Genomic DNA, 16802 nt, shown 5'->3' with positions numbered 1-16802 from the left:
AGAATCTGTCTACCTCAGCCCTGAGTATGTTCACCGACTCACGACTCGGCCACATTTTCCCCCGGGGCTCCGCCGACGAGATGTGGTTTGCGTACGCATGGCAATGACATCACCGCCCCTCTTAATGCCCCGCGCCAACCTTTTTTGCACCCTTCGGGGGAAATTGCCCCGCGGGGCGCGAGGTCAGCGCGGGGCGATGCTTCTCGGCGCGAGACGCTGTGGTGGCCGTTAAAGGGGAGGTGGTAGCGCGGTGGCCGCCATCTTTTTTTCTGTCGGCTGACTTTTCAGTCGGCCCGAAAATGGCGGCCGTTGGTTTTGCCAGGCTGCCAGCACGCAGACCGCCCTGGGTGCCAGATCGCGGGCCCAGCCGACACCCTCCCTGGTGGTTCAGGGGGCTGACAATACAGAGGCTGCAGAGTCCGTCGCGGCCCTCCCCTTTAAAAGAAGGGAGGAGTGTTGTGAGGCATCCACGTCGCGCTGATGTCACCAGGGGCCGCGCTGTTGTGCTGAGCGTAGCGCCCGCGAGCACTGCGAGAGAGTTCTGTTGGCGCAATAACAACTTTCTTTTCACAAGGAGCCCAAATCCGTGCCAATGCCGGCACTTCCCACGCTGGCGATAAAAGAAAAAGCAAATTCTAATTCTGCGCTGTAAACCCAGCGCGAGGCAAATCGGCCCCGTTGTGTCCTGGGACGATTAGCACGGATGCATTTAAGGGGAGGCTAGATGAGCACATGAGGGAGAAAGGAATAGAAGGATATGCTGATCTGGCGAGATGATGTAAACACTGGCATGGACCACTTGGGCTGGAAGGCCTGTTTCTGTGCTGTAAGTTCTATGGGGGGAGAAATTGGCTTCCGTTGCACCTTCCGTCAGCGCCTCCGGAGGGCGATAATGAGGCGCTAACGACTGGACCCTGCGAAAGTACCGATGCCCGCGAGCTTCCCTTGCAGGTTATCGCTGGCGGTAAACCTGAACGCCTCGACCCCCTGCGGCCCGGAGATCATGATGTCATCCGGTGCGCAGCACCCCATTACCGCCCCGGATCCTAAACCCCCTTCCCCCCCCCCACCCCCGACCCCTGCAGCATCGCGGGGCGTCAATTACAGCAGCTGCAGGAGGCGTTGTGAGGTGGCCAAGTAGGCCAGAGTTTATTCTGAGCCCACTGTGCTGCGTTTTGAAGGTTTCCCCATGGCGCGCTTGAACAGCCTTGCACTGTCTTACAGTGGATCACAGGACCCGTCGCCCACCATTCCCGGGCTTATCTTCGCCGCACGTCAGTAACGGCCCTGCCCTGGAAAGGAGAGAAGGAGCCTGTGAGTCCGACAGTGCTACACGGGACAATGTGCAGCGCTCTGCCACTACCGTATTTAGGTACTCTCACACACTTAGGCGCTCCTGGTAGCGCATGATTCCGTGCTCCATTTCCATCCTGGGGCGCTAAACCTTTGCACTCCCGCAAAAGATATCGCCCCAAATGGGACGCTATGCAATTTCTAGCCTGATGTAATTCGATGTAATATACAGGCACCGTAGTCCTTCTTAGTTTACACAATGTTTGAATCATAGAATGATACAGCACCAAAGAAGGCCATTTGGCCCATCGTGCCAGTGCTGGCTCGTTGAAAGAGCTGTCCAATTAGTCCCACTGCCCTGCCCTTTCCCTACAACCCTGCAAAGTTTTCCCCTTCAAGTTATTTAACCAATTCTCTCTTGAAAGTTACGATTGAATCTGCCTTCCAGGCAACGCATTCCAGATCATAACAAGCAGAGTTAACGTTTCAGGTCGACAAACTTTCTGTTCTGACGATAGGTCACTGACCTGAAACGTTAACTCTGTTTCTCTGTCCGCAGATGCTGCCCGACCCGCTGAACAATCTTCCCCTGATTTTGTTTGGTGCCGCGCAGCTTCTTAAAGGGACCGCACGGGCCATTCAAAATAGTGTGCATAAGTGTTTCTTCTCATTGAAAACCGACTGCACGGGTTCCCGGGAGTGTTGCATGGCCACACAGCTTCCAGAAATCATCAAACTGAGGATTTCCACCATTTTCTCTCTTTTTATATCAATTGATTAAATAATCCGTATTAGTGATGTAACTTATGATGATAGATTGAGTAGACTGGGTCTTTACTTGTTGGAGTTCAGAAGGATGAGGGGTGATCTTATAGAAACATTTAAAATAATGAAAGGGATAGACAAGATAGAGGCAGAGAGGTTGTTTCCACTGGTTGGGGAGACTAGAACTAGGGGGCACAGCCTCAAAATACGGGGGAGCCAATTTAAAACCGAGTTGAGAAGGAATTTCTTCTCCCAGAGGGTTGTGAATCTGTGGAATTCTCTGCCCAAGGAAGCAGTTGAGGCTAGCTCATTGAATGTATTCAAGTCACAGATAGATAGATTTTTAACCAATAAGGGAATTAAGGGTTACGGGGAGCGGGCGGGTAAGTGGAGCTGAGTCCACGGCCAGATCAGCCATGATCTTGTTGAATGGCGGAGCAGGCTCGAGGGGCTAGATGGCCTACTCCTGTTCCTAATTCTTATGTACTTATGTCGGTTGAAGGATAAATGTTATCTGAGACAGGTCCTGAGCCTTTCCTGAAATGGTGCCACAGAATCTTTCACATCCACCTCATGCAGGTACCTCAGGATTTCACTTCGATTATCTGCTCAAATCTCAGAAGTGGGGCTTGAACTAAAACCTGTCTCACTCCGAGACAAAAGTGGGCCATGGCCTGATGTTAAGTGCACACATCTGTTGATACTGGATTCTTTTCCCTTCAATCTGTTTCAGCGAATTCACTGACACACGAACACTTTTAGTCTTAGCAACATAAGACCTTTATTCTGTAGATTCTCCGGCCGGGACCTGTTAAGACAAAGGGAACACTCTCGATTCGAGCCTGTCCACCTTTCTCCTGACAAGTCTCGTAACTGTACAAAAGCTCAACACTTATACATTGTTACAGCAGAACACATTTGAGTGACACTCAGTTTATACAATCATCATTGGTCGATTTCCCCCATAGCATACCCAATTGCAGGCTAACAACTCTCCAAATAGAGCAGGCTCCAGGGATGTGTTTATTGTTTCGAATCTCATCACACTTCCCTATTTTACTGCTGTTTATAGCAGCCCCTCATCTGAATCATGTCTGACTTTTGCTTTTTCACGTAACTCGTGTTTGACCACAACTCTGAGTAATCCTTTGTTTGTGTTGACATGGCAAATATCGCAGCTGGACAATTTCTCTTGGCCATTTTTCCATGATCCCTTACTAACACATTCGCAAACCTTCTATCTACATTCTCATTCCCCCCTTTTATTATTCCATGATAAACCTGGTGATTATTCCAGGAGTATCACATTCAGCTGTTCGCATTCTTGTTTCTCATACTCTTCTTGATTCTCGAGTAAACCTTTAGTTTGTTCAACCAAATTCCGGGAGCTCGTGACTGTAGGAGTTTGCTCCAATTTCGCCATCATCACCTTACAACAGACATTAAAGCAACCAATAATCAGACAACAGGTAACTATTATTACAACGAGAATAACTGCTCCGTGCATCAAGTAGGATCCCCACGATCCTCCTAATAGCCAATCCAACCAACCATTTCCTTTCTCTGGGCCCTGCCTAAACTCATCCAGCTGCTTTCTTATGGCATCAATGGCTTGGGTGATATTGTATGATTCATCCGTGACATGTGTTATACATCAAACGGGTATGCCCATGTTTCTGAGCTGACATGAATTCCGTTGCACTGACCGCAGATAACTTGCCTTCCTGCGGTCACATTCAGGCATCTTTGCTTGTTACAGGTACAGGTAAACTGGCCCTTACGCACTCGACAGTGCTGACGGGCACACTGCGTCTGCATATAGGTGGCATTCCCGGGGACCAGGGCATATACACAACCCCACCCTTGTCCTGAGAAGCAAAGCGGGTAGCTTGCAATGTCCGAGCATACCGCTCCGTTCTTTCCCTGGGATCCTCTGCACTCAGGATTCATGGAGTCTATTAATTCCACACATCTTCCTGGTATACCCCTTCTATATTCGCCCGTTTGTCCCTCCCAGGGTGCGTCCGAGGTATCTGCCATATATAAATCGCGGGGAGTCCACCCAGGGGTGGCCACAAACAGGGCCTCTACTGATTGGGCTAGTGGGTAATGCACAGTTCGATTGCCATGCAATTGGGTATGGGTCTGATAAAATAAGTTATCCTGTAGCCCTTCTAGTTCCGCTAGGATAGCACAAGATAGCACAATTATACCTGCTAGCTTACACATGTTTAGATAATTTTAGACGATACTACACATTAGTTAACAATAAGATAAAGATAGATCAGAAAACAGCTAAGTCTGTTTGTTCTTTTCTTTTCCCGTGTTCTTGCCGTTTTTCTTCCTGCCCCAAGGATGTGGTTTATTCAGCTATGGAGGAGAGGAAGTCTGGAACAGAAACAAGGGTTAGGACGACCAGTGAGAGGCTCATTATGAAGTAATAAGTTTACAATGGTGCAGGTGAACCCAGGCACTTCTCCCTTCAACCTTGGCTGCGGTGGGGGTAGTGAGTAACACCTGAAAGGGCCCCTCCCATCGTGGCACTAGTCCCTTTCGAATCCATTTCTTAATCAGGACATACTTCCCTGGTACCACGAGGGACGATTCGGGTAAAACTGGGAGGTCAAGGTGAGCCTCTCGAACCTGGTTGTGAGCTAGTCGCAGAGCCTGAGTCAGAGAAAGAACATAGGTGGTCATCAGTTGAGCTGGGATACCATATCTAGGAACAATTTCCCTCATTAACACCTTAACAACAGTTTGAGCCTTATTGTCCAGGGTAGGGTCGGCTTTGATCCATCTGCTAAACACATCTACTATTACTAACACATATTTGTAACACTGAACTTTTTGCAACTCAATGTAGTCCAACTGCAAGGTCTCAAAGGGACCTTCTGGTAGGGGCGTCTTACCCCAATCACAGGGGACTCCCTTCCCTGGATTATGTTGCTGGCAAACAAGACAGCGACTACTGATGTTCTGGGCTAGCATCTGGAGTCAAGGGTGCCACCAAGTGGCCAAAAGCGTGTCACTTGTCCTTGCTCCACAATGAGTAGCAAAATGCAGACATTCAATAACCCACAGAACCAACTCGTCAGACATGCAAGTCTGTTCCGCGGGAGTGGTCCAGAGTTTAGAGACATTGTCATAAGTACATCCATAATCTTTCCACAACAGTTTATTTTTTTCAGGAGCGTCCTCCTGTGCTTTAATGACATCTTGGATGGTTGGCATTGGTTTTTCCGAGGCTAACTTATCCTTGGCAGGATTTTTAGTTTGACTCATCATTCTAGGCACCACCATTTGTTGTCCGCAAGAGGCCTGTTTAGCCTCTCTGTCAGCACAGCGGTTTCCTATATCAACCGGAGAGTTTCCGGTAGTGTGGGCAGTGCACTTAACAATAGCAATACGTTTAGGGAGCATGAGGGCTTGCAACAAATCAGATACTAGTTGCTTATGGGATATCTCATTCCCCTGTGAGGTTAGGAATCCCCTATTTTTCCATAATTGTCCCAAATCATGGGCTACCCTAAAGGCATACCTAAAGTCGGTATAGATATTGACTTTGAGGTCTTTGGCCAAGATACAGGCTCGGGTGAGGGCGAATAGTTCAGCTTGTTGGGCAGAATAGGCGGTTTCAAAAGCGGCAGATTCCAAGACCTGATTCTCCTGGTTTACTATGGCGTATCCTGAGATTCGTGTACCTTCTGGATTAATAGAAGAACTTCCGTCAACATACATAATACAGTCTGGGTCTTCCATTGGTACGTCAACTAAATCTTCCCTGACCGATTAGGCCTCCTGAATTAAAGATAAACAATCATGACTGGGTTCTTCCTCATCTTGGGGTGGCTCAGTAAGAAAACAGGCCGGATTAATGGCCGTACATTGCCGAAAGGTCAGCTTAGGATTATTCAGTAGGTAGATCTCATATCTGCTTTGCCTGGCCATGGTAAGGTGTTGAGTCTGCAGTTGGCCCAGGAGGGCAGCTACGGAGTGGGAGGTGTTAAGACAACGGTAGCACAATCTTTCAGGATGGTACAATACAGTTGAAAGGGCCGGTCATAGAGGGGCCGGCCCAAAGCCGGAGCTTGCAGCAGGGCTGTCTTTAGTTCCTTAAAGGCTTGGACGTCTGCGGTTTCTATTTCAAAGCTGCCTTCCTTGTTTGTATACGGGGTGAGGTGCTTAGTCATCAGGGCAACATTAGGGATCCAGGATCTGCAGTAATTGATCATCCCCAACCACTGTCCCATTTGTTTAGCCGTGCTAGGGACTGGAAACTGGCAAATCGGTTCGTCATCCGGGGAGGTTCTCTGTACAATCAAGCTACGTAATCGGGGGACGGTTGGCCAAAGGGGTTGTTCTGGGAGAAGTTAGTGTAAGATCCCCGTCCTCTCCCCCCTTGCCCCCCTCCTCTTCCTCCTCTTCCTCTTTCGTGCCGACGGGAGGGACACTCTCTACTCCAATGTCCTTGTTGCTAACAATTAAAGCATCTATCTCGTCTTTCCCAGCCCCGACCTCTTCCCATACCAGGCCGGGGACAGTAGGGCGGTCCGTATTTAGCAGGGCCCGGGCCATTTGGGTGTTTGGTATAACTGTATCCCTGTTTATCCACCCAACCCTGCACGCAACACTGCGGTTCCATCTGGTATCCCCTTGGGTCGGGTTTTGGTCCTTCCACCCGAGGCGGCTCTTCCTTTCTAGTCACGTATTCAGTCTTGACCCGGGTTGGGGGCGCACCTCCCCCCTCTCCTTTCTTTTCCTGCCAATAATATTTCACCGCCCTTTCCATCTGGGCTTTACTGTTATCTGCCCAATTCATATTATTTGTCCGGATAGTGTGAGCAATCGAATAGGGCAGGCACTGAAGTAGGATAGCGCAGAATTGAGGAGAATTATCCCCTGCCCTGAAGGCATTATCTCCTGATTGACCTCCGTATAATTCAATAAATCTTTCCATGAATTCATCGGCAGTTTCTTCTCGTTTGGGTTTAGTTTCTAATACTGCTGCCATACTGATGGGCTTCTGAAGAGTCGTGGTGAGAGCATTAAAGATAGCGTTTAGGCAATCCTGGGCATTATTAGGGTGAACAGTCACTAATTCATCATGGGTGGCTCGCCCCAAATTTTCTAAAAACCGGACGTGTTCAGTCGGGCTCAGGGTCTGCTGCACTAAGGACCACAAGTCTCTTGATTCTGCATTTTAAACTCCAATGGTGAGTCAGAGGCGATCGATAAACTTGACAGGTTCTCTCTTTCGATCTGGTATGGTAGCCAGGATAGCCATAATCTCATTCGGTTTCCATGGCATATATACTTCTATGGTGGGGTGTTCCACAACCTGCTCTGGATTGGGATTCGGCATGGATCGAACTGGGAACTGCCTAGTTCCTACCCTAGTTTTCTGGACAGAAGTATTATTTCCTGAGGCCATTTCTCTATCCGAAGAACACTCCGAGCCTGTAGAACTAATGCTGGAGCTTCAGTTATGACGAGTGAGTCGTCGCCAATGGCCCCGAGGTTCAGACTGAGAGCGGGGCTGATGAGAGCGCCCGCGCCGCCTCCCTGGACTAGGGGTCTGAACGATCAGGTTACGTCCTTTAGTCTTAGATCTGGTCCTACCGGCCACAGGGTCTGTGAACTGAGGACTTGAGTCACTACCTGAAGAGGAAGAGTCCGTCTGGGTTTGTCGGTTCATTGGTGTGGGGTTACGGTTATCATCACCTCCTCCCGCCGGAGTGTAGGGTGGAGGTTGGCGGGAAGGGGACTGTGGTGAGGGGCCCGGGGCTGCGGGAGGCGCTGTTGGGGTTGGGCGCCGAGTCAGTGACCATTCATCAAATTCATCATCAGCCTCGGTCAACGCAAAACCAACCATTCGACCACGTAGTCTATCGGTACCCTTCTCAGAGGTCCCAAGGGAACTCTTAGTGCGTTTCTCGTGCGCGCACTCTTTCTTTAAGACGTCTACAGTTTTAACATGTCCTCCTTCTGTCAAGGACAGCCCTAGTTTAGTGGCGTTCTCCTCCCAGCTTGACAGAAGGGACTCATCTTTCAGCTCTTGATAGTACTGTCTCCATTTGGCTATTAAATCCTTTTTTAACCACCGGGACCATATATATATATTTTTTTTAAACTCAACAAACCTATCCTTTGTGCATTTCCTGGCTCCGTAACTTATCATCCGAATATACGTAATTCAATAAGGTTCACACTCTTAAACTTCCCACATACAGGACAACACTACGAAGGGTTAAAAAAAACTTTCACTGTTTGAAAAAGTGGGTGGAGCTAAAGCAAACCACAACTCCCCGGTCTCCCCACACAAGCTTTCTCATCCACAGTAAAAATCATACAAGCATTTAAAACAGACGTTCACAAGATTCTCTTTTTTTTTTTGGATCCATGACCTTTCAGGGAATTCGTAGTTTTATCTAAATTACCCATCCTTGTGTCGCCGCACGTTGGATCAGGGTCCTAATTAATCCGAATTGTCCCCCACGCCGCGCCGTGGTGATCTCAGTTTGGCTTACCCAGAGTCTAGGTGGACCAAGTGATATACAAGATCGACACCGCACCTGGCGTAAGTACAATTTAAAATTTACACAGTCCTGCGGAGTCCCGCAGCTTAATTTTACGTAATTCCCTAACCTCCGCGTTTCCCTACGCGGTTCGCGCGATTCTCTATCCCTCCGTGTCGCCGCACAGATTTACTTGGGCCTCGAACCCACACAGCCTGTTCGTGTCGCCGCACGACAATCCTTACTTAATCTTTCTAGGTTCTCGATTTAAATCCAATCAGTGCCTAGACGAGCCAAGTGATATACAAGGTCGATGTCACACCTGACTTGGACACTTATTTTCTAAGTTTAAAACGTGTTCACCAGATTGACTTGGATCTCGTTCAGACACCACCTGAGAACCAGCAAGTGGCTAAACTTTCCTCAGACTTTTGAAACCGGAGGAAACTGGAGCAGTATTGAAATTATACTTACTCCAGTGGCCATTTTCCTCTCGTCTCGTCCAAGGTTAGTCTAGCTCTTAATTCGCAAGTTTTCGGCAGTCGTCCGTTGAGATCCCACTTTTGACACCAAATGTTGATACTGGATTCTTTTCCCTTCAATCTGTTTCAGCAAATTCACTGACACACGAACACTTTTAGTCTTAGCAACATAAGACCTTTATTCTGTAGATTCTCCGGCCGGGACCTGTTAAGACAAAGGGAACACTCTCGATTCGAGTCTGTCCACCTTTCTCCTGACAAGTCTCGTAACAGTACAAAAGCTCAACACTTATACATTGTTACAGCAGAACACATTTGAGTGACACTCAGTTTATACAATCATCATTGGTCGATTTCCCCCATAGCATACCCAATTGCAGGCTAACAACTCTCCAAATAGAGCAGGCTCCAGGGATGTGTTTATTGTTTCGAATCTCATCACACTTCCCTATTTTACTGCTGTTTATAGCAGCCCCTCGTCTGAATCATGTCTGACTTTTGCTTTTTCACGTAACTCGTGTTTGACCACAACTCTGAGTAATCCTTTGTTTGTGTTGACATGGCAAATATCGCAGCTGGACAATTTCTCTTGGCCATTTTCCCATGATCCCTTACTAACACATTCGCAAACCTTCTATCTACATTCTCACATCTCGTGGATATATACCAAAAGACACATCGACAGTCTTGTAAAGTTTTAAACATCGCTTTTCTTTTCAGCATGTGACACAGTGATATTCTCCACGATGCAGTAACATCATTCCAAGTGGGAAAGATAGGTTGCAAAAAGGAACATAGGAACAGGAGGAGGCCATGCAGCCCCTCGTGTCTGTTCCGACATTCAAGGAGATCATGGCTGATCTGTATCTTAACTCCATCCATCTGACTTGGCTCGGTATCACTTTATACCCTTGTCTCGCAAAAATCAATCGATCTCAGATTGCAAATGATTAATTGAGCTGGCATCTTCTGCTTTGTGTGGGAGAGAGTTCCACATTTCTACCACCCTTTGCGGGAAGAAATGTTTCCCAACTTCTCTCCTGGCCTGGCTCTGATTTGGTGATGCTCCCTTGTCCTATGCTCGCCCCCGCCAGCAGAAAACGTTTGTCTCTCTCTCTCTCTACCCTATCAATTCCTTTTAAAATCCTAAAAAACTCCATCAAATTGCCCCTTCTCCTTCTATATTATGTGTTGTATCACAGCGTGCAATGCAAAGCTGAAGCTGGATTCCACTACACCTCCATAACTATCATTATCTGTGTAAACTGTTAACTATTCCAGCTTTAAAACTGACAGTATGGTGGTTTTTTAATTGATTCAATTTGACTGTAAACGTCTCATGAACACATGACCTTTATTTTTATTCATTCTTGGGATGTGGGCGTCGCTGGCAAGGCCGGCATTTATTGCCCATCCCTAATTGCCCCTTGAGAAGGTGATAGTGAGCCGTCTTCTTGAACCGCTGCAGTCCGTGGCGGTTTGGTGGCTCGCTGGGCCATTTCAGGGGGCAGTTAAGAGTCAACCACATTGCTGTGGGTCTGGAGTCACATATAGGTCAGACCGGGTATGGGCGGCAGATTTCCTTCCCGAAGGGACATCAGTGAACCTGATGGGTTTTTACGTCAATCCGGTAGTTTCATGGTCACCATTACTGATACCAGCTTTTTAATTCCAGATTTACTTAATTAACTGGATTTAAATTCCCCAGCTGCCGTGGTGGGATTTGATCTCTTGTCTCCGGATTAATTGTCCAAGTCTCGGTATTACTAGTCCAGATTAACCACAAGACTTCCATAGAGACTGTAATTCGATGGCAAGCAAGAATTCAAAACAACATCGGAGTAGAAAATTTAATTCATCAAGAAGAAATCTGACGGTGAGCCAGGTACTGTATGCCCGGAGCAGCAAATTGGCAAAGGTTATGAGTATGGCAAGAGAAGGGTAGGATTGGGGCAGTGAGGTGTCAGTAGGCCACACCCGCCCAATTTAAACCCCTTCATCACCACCTTAGGATGGGATAGCAGAAGAACATAAGAACATAGAACATAAGAACATAAGAAATAAGAGCAGGAGTAGGCCATTTGGCCCCTCGAGCCTGCTCCGCCATTCAATACGATCATGGCTGATCTGATTTGGCCTCAAATTTACTTTCCTGCCCATTCCCCATAAACCTTGACTCTTCTGTCGTTCAAATATCTGTCTATGTCCAACACATTTATTCAATGACCCAGCCTAAGCAGCTCTCTGGGGTAGAGAATTCCACAGATTCACAACCCTCTGAGAGATTAAATTCCTCTTCATCTTTGTTTTAAATGTGCAATCTCTTATTCTGAAACTATACCCCCTAATTCTAGTTTCCCCCATGAGGGGAAACATCCTCTCTGCATCTACCCTGTCAACCCCCTCAGAATCTTCTACATTTCAATAAGATCACCTCTCATTCTTCTAAACTCCAATTAGTATAGGCCCAACCTACTCAACCTTTCTTCATAAGTCAACCCCCTCATCTCCGGAATCAACCTAGTGAACCTTCTCTGAACTGCCTCCAATTCAAGTATATCCCTCCTTAAATAAGGAGACCAAAACTGTACGCAGTACTCCAGGTGTGGTCTCACCAATACCCTGTACAGTTGTAGCAAGACTACCCAACTTTTATACTCCCATCCCCTTGCAATAAAGGCCAACATTCCAATTTCTTTCCTAAATACTTGCTGTACCTGCAAACTAACTTTTCGTGTTTCATGTACAAGGACCCCCAGGTCCCTCTTACTGCAGTACTTGTCAGTCTCCATTTAAATAATCATTTGCTTTTTTATTCTTCCTGCCAAAGTGGATAACCTCACATTTTCCCACATTATACGCCATCTGCCAAATATTTGCCCACTCACTTAACCTGTCTATATCCCTTTGTAGATTCTTTATTTCCTCTTTGCAACTTGCTTTCCCACCTATCTTTGTATCATCAGCAAATTTGGCTCCATTACACTCGGTCCCTTCATCCAAGTCATTAATATAGATTGTAAATAGTTGAGGCCCCAGCACTGATCCCTGTGCCACCCTGCTAGTTACAGTTTGCCGACCTGAAAATTACCCATTTATCCCGACACTCTGTTTTCTGTTAGTTAGCCAATCCTCTATCCATGCTAATATATTACCCCCAACCCCGTGAGCTTTTATCTTGTGCAGTAATCTTTTATGTGGCACCTTATTGAATGCTTTCTGGAAACTCAAATACACTACATCTACTTTTCTCCCTTTATCCACCCTGCTTGTTATATCCTCAAAGAACACCAGCAAACTTTTTCAAACATGATTTCCCTTTCATAAAACCATGCTGACTGCTCGACTGCATTATGATTTTCCAAATGTTCTGCTGCTACTTCCTTAATGATGGACTCCAGCATTTTCCCAACCACAGATGTTACGCTAACTGGTCTATAGTTTCCTGCTTTCTGTCTCCCTCCTTTCTTAAATAGGGGAGTTACAGTTGCGGTTTTCCAATCTGCTGGGACCTCTCCAGAATCCAGGTAGATTACAACCAATGTACCCACTTTCTCTGCAGCCACTTCTTTTAAGACCCTAAGATGCAGGCCATCAGGTCCAGGGGACTTGTCCACCTTTAGTCTCATTAGTTTGCCGTGTACTTTTTCTCTAGTAATAGTGATTGTTTTAAGTTCCCCCTCCTTTAGCCCCTTGATTATCTATTATTATTGGGATGCTTTTAGTGTCTTCTACCGGGAAGATCAATACAAAATATTTGTTCAAAGTCTCTGGCATTTCCCTGTTTTCCATTATTAATTCCCCACTCTCATCCTCTAAGGGGCCATTATTTACTGTAGCTACTCTCTTCCTTGTTATATACCTGTAGAAGCTCTTAATGTCTGTTTTTATATTTCTTGCTAGTTTACTCTCATAATCTATCTTCACTCTCATTATTTTTTTAGTTGTCTTTTGCTGGTTTCTAAAAATTTCCCAATTCTCTGGCCTACCACTAATCTTCGCAATATTGTATGCCTTAGTTTTCAATTTGATACCATCCTTAACTTCCTTAGTTAGCCACGGATGGTTCATCCTTCTCTTAGAGTCTTTCTTTCTCACTGGAATATATCTTTGCTGAGAGTTATGAAATATCTCCTTAAATGCCTGCCACTGCTTTTCTACCATCTTATCCTTTAAGCTATTTTCCAGTCCACTTTAGCCAACTCTGTCTTCATACCTTTGTAATTGCCTGTAGTTAAGTTCAGGACACTCATTTGAGACCTAAGTTTCTCACCCTCAAACTGAATTTGAAATTTAAACATGCTATGATCACTCTTCCCTCGAGGATCCTTTACTATAAGATCATTAATTAACAATTATACATTACCAGATCTAAAATAGCCTGCTCCCCAGGGTGTGTAACGGGCGGGGTGTATAACGGGCGGGGTGTATAACGGGCGGGGTGTATAATGGTGTGTATAACGGGCAAGTGTATAACAGGTGGGGTGCATAATGGACAGGTGTATAACAGGCGGGATGTATAATGGGGCGGGTGTATAACGGGCGGGTGTATAACGGGCGGGGTGTATAACATGTTGTATAACGGGCGAGTGTATGATGGGCGGGGAGTATAACGGGCAGATGTATAACGGGCGGGTGTATGATGGGCGGGTGTATGACGGGCGGGTGTATAACGGGCGGGTGTATAACGGGCGGGTGTATAACGGGCGGGTGTATAACGGGCGGGTGTATGATGGGCGGGTGTATGATGGGCGGGTGTATGATGGGCGGGGATTATAACGGGCGGGGATTATAACGGGCGGGGATTATAACGGGCGGGTGTATGATGGGCGGGTGTATGATGGGCGGGGATTATAACGGGCGGGTGTATAACGGGCGGGTGTATGATGGGCGGGGATTATAACGGGCGGGTGTATAACGGGCGGGTGTATGATGGGCGGGTGTATGATGGGCGGGGAGTATAACGGGCGGGTGTATAACGGGCGGGTGTATGATGGGCGGGGAGTATAACGGGCGGGTGTATAACGGGCGGGTGTATGATGGGCGGGGAGTATAACGGGCAGATGTATAACGGGCGGGTGTATAATGGGCGGGTGTATGATGGGCGGGGAGTATAACGGGCGGGTGTATAACGGGCGGGTGTATGATGGGCGGGGTGTATAACGGGCGGGTGTATAACGGGCGGGTGTATAACGGGCGGGTGTATAACGGGCGGGGAGTATAACGGCGGGGTGTATAACGGGCGGGTGTATAACGGGCGGGTGTATAACGGGCGGGTGTATGACGGGCGGGGAGTATAACGGCGGGGTGTATAACGGGCGGGTGTATGATGGGCGGGTGTATGATGGGCGGGAGTATAATGGGCGGGTGTATAACGGGCGGGTGTATAACGGGCGGGTGTATGATGGGCGGGGAGTATACGGGCGGGTGTATAACGGGCGGGTGTATAACAGGCAGGTATATAACGGGCGGGGAGTATAACAAGGTGCATAACAGGCGGGGTGTAGAATGGCGAGGGAGTATATCAGGTAGGTACAGACTGGATAGATCAGTTGTTCTTTCTTATCTGTTTCATGTGGGAGGGTTCAGCGAAGCGTGGGATGGATGAGTCCAGTATGTAAGGGTTTAAGTTGCAAGGAAAGAATCACAAAACAAACCTTGATTTCACTCGGGAAAGGAAAATGAATGTCCCGGTTTATAAAACTGAAAGACATAGCCAGTGAGGATATAATCCAGAAATTCTTACCTGTGCTACTTTCGGCAAAGTCAGGTATTCACTTTGACTGTGGGACAAAGGGACATGAGGGGATTACCAGACTGGGAGCACGGAAATTTACAAACCTGTAATAAACCTAAACATTACTAAAATGTTTTTCGCGCACAGAGTAGTGGATATATACAAGGGACTCCCAGCAAAAGAGTTTGAGGCTGTTTAACTCATTCCTGGAAATACAATGAGCTGGACAAATATCTGATTGGGATTGGAGGTTACCAGGATACGTATAGCCTGAGACCAGCAGGTACCCTACGGGACACAGTACTGGGCTAGATTTTCTAAGTTCCAGCAGCAGTGGCCATAAGTGAATCATCACCGATTTACATTAAATCTTTATGCCGCATTTTCATCCCTACATAGAAACATAGAAACTAGGTGCAGGAGTAGGCCATTCGGCCCTTCGAGCCTGCACCACCATTTAATACGATCATGGCTGATCATGCAGCTTCAGTACCCCATTCCTGCTTTCTCTCCATACCTCTTGATCGCTTTAACCGTAAGGGTCACATCTAACTCCTTTTTGAATATATCTAATGAACTGGCCTCTGTGGTAGAGAATACCCTGTGCCCCAGCGGTGCAACATTCAGGGGCAGGAGCATGAAACATTCCCTGAATGGAAAACAAAAGCAAGATGCTACGGATGCTGGAAACCTGAAATAAAAACAGCAAATGCTGGAAATGCTCAGCGGGACAGGCAGCATCTGCGGGGAGAGAAACAGAGTTAACGTTTCGGGTCGATGATCCTTCGTCAGAACCCTAATGGTTCGGGTACTGCTGCGTGGAGGGTGAGGTGGGGATGGCGTTTGAAGATGTCCATGGAGAACAGCAGGTCAGAACAACAGCGTGGAAATTTGGGCTAGATAATTGTGCTGGGGTTTTTTGTTTGACGACCTGTCGGCATCGGTGACCATTGATGTGGAGCAACAAAGTCACTACTTTTTGTTTCTTTAGGAGGGAGAGGAGCTGACATATTCGATGTGGACAAACGGTATAACACTGCCGCAGTTGGCACCAGTTGGAACATTCAGTACTCTGAGTCAAGTGCCAGTCGATAGCGGAGATGCAGGTAACTCCAAGGGGCCTGGCTGTCAGACCGAGGCCTCGATGTCCGCATTTGGCGTGCAGGAGGCACATGAGCAGAAGAAGGAACAGAAACGTATTTCCATTAAGGCAAGTGCCTTCGTTATATGAAAGTAGCGCAGACCTTAACTCTACCACCCCCACCTTTCTCCCTCCCTCACTCACACCAGGGTAGGGCCCTCGGGTACCAACAACTTTCGGGTACCTTGCCCAAAGTTGGCACAAGTATAAAAATGAAAGAAAGGACTTGTACTTATATAGTGCTTTCCATAACCTCAGGATCCCCTGAAGCACTTTGCAGTCAGTGAGGTATTTTTGAAGTGTAGCCAATGTTGTAATGTAGGACATCTGCACACAGCAAGATCTCACAAGCAGCAACGAGAGAAATGACCTGATAATCTGTTTTTAGAGATGTTGATTGAGACCAGCTCTCCCCAGCACATCTTCGAATAGTGCCGTGGGATCTTTTCATCCTGCGCCGAGAGGGCAGGCGTTTCTTAATGTGGTCAACAGTAATAGTCCAGGATTTAGTTACCACAGTACGGTGGTAATGGTATAATAGATCCTTATTGTTGCAGGTCTCCAGGTGTAAAAGGAGAGGGCTTTGGAATGTTTGTCCTCGAGAGCAGAAAACAACCATTGGGTGCTCTCAGAGCATCATGGCAATCTCCAGAGAGGTACTGGTGATTTTGAAGAGAAATGGGGACCAAAATTGCCCCCTGCCCGAAACGGGGCACACACAACCCGTTTTGAGTGTTTTACTGCCGTGGTGCTTGAGGTCACATCTTGAGCGAAATTCCGCTCTTTGTTTTTTTTTTAATCGGATCTGGAAGTCGCTCTTAATGGAGGCAGTTAAGCGGAGGTGGCAACACTCGAGGGGCGGATGTTGG

At 47.3% G+C, this 16802-nt stretch overlaps 1 protein-coding gene across 1 annotated transcript in view; it reads left to right on the top strand.

The window, feature by feature from the left end:
* The window catches only part of LOC139275956 (interferon-induced GTP-binding protein Mx3-like), a 74177-nt gene that overhangs the window by 7761 nt on the left and 49614 nt on the right, over positions 1–16802 (top strand). Inside the window, exon 2 of the mRNA XM_070893207.1 lies at positions 10731–10940. Within this exon, the coding sequence (XP_070749308.1) occupies positions 10866–10940 (75 nt within the window). The 5' untranslated portion in view covers positions 10731–10865. The remainder of the gene's footprint in view (positions 1–10730; positions 10941–16802) is intronic.

This window comes from Pristiophorus japonicus, chromosome 11, assembly GCF_044704955.1.
Source record: "Pristiophorus japonicus isolate sPriJap1 chromosome 11, sPriJap1.hap1, whole genome shotgun sequence".
Lineage (NCBI taxonomy): Eukaryota > Metazoa > Chordata > Chondrichthyes > Pristiophoridae > Pristiophorus > Pristiophorus japonicus.
Note: the sequence above shows the minus strand (reverse complement) of the source record. Positions and strands in the feature narration are given on the sequence as shown.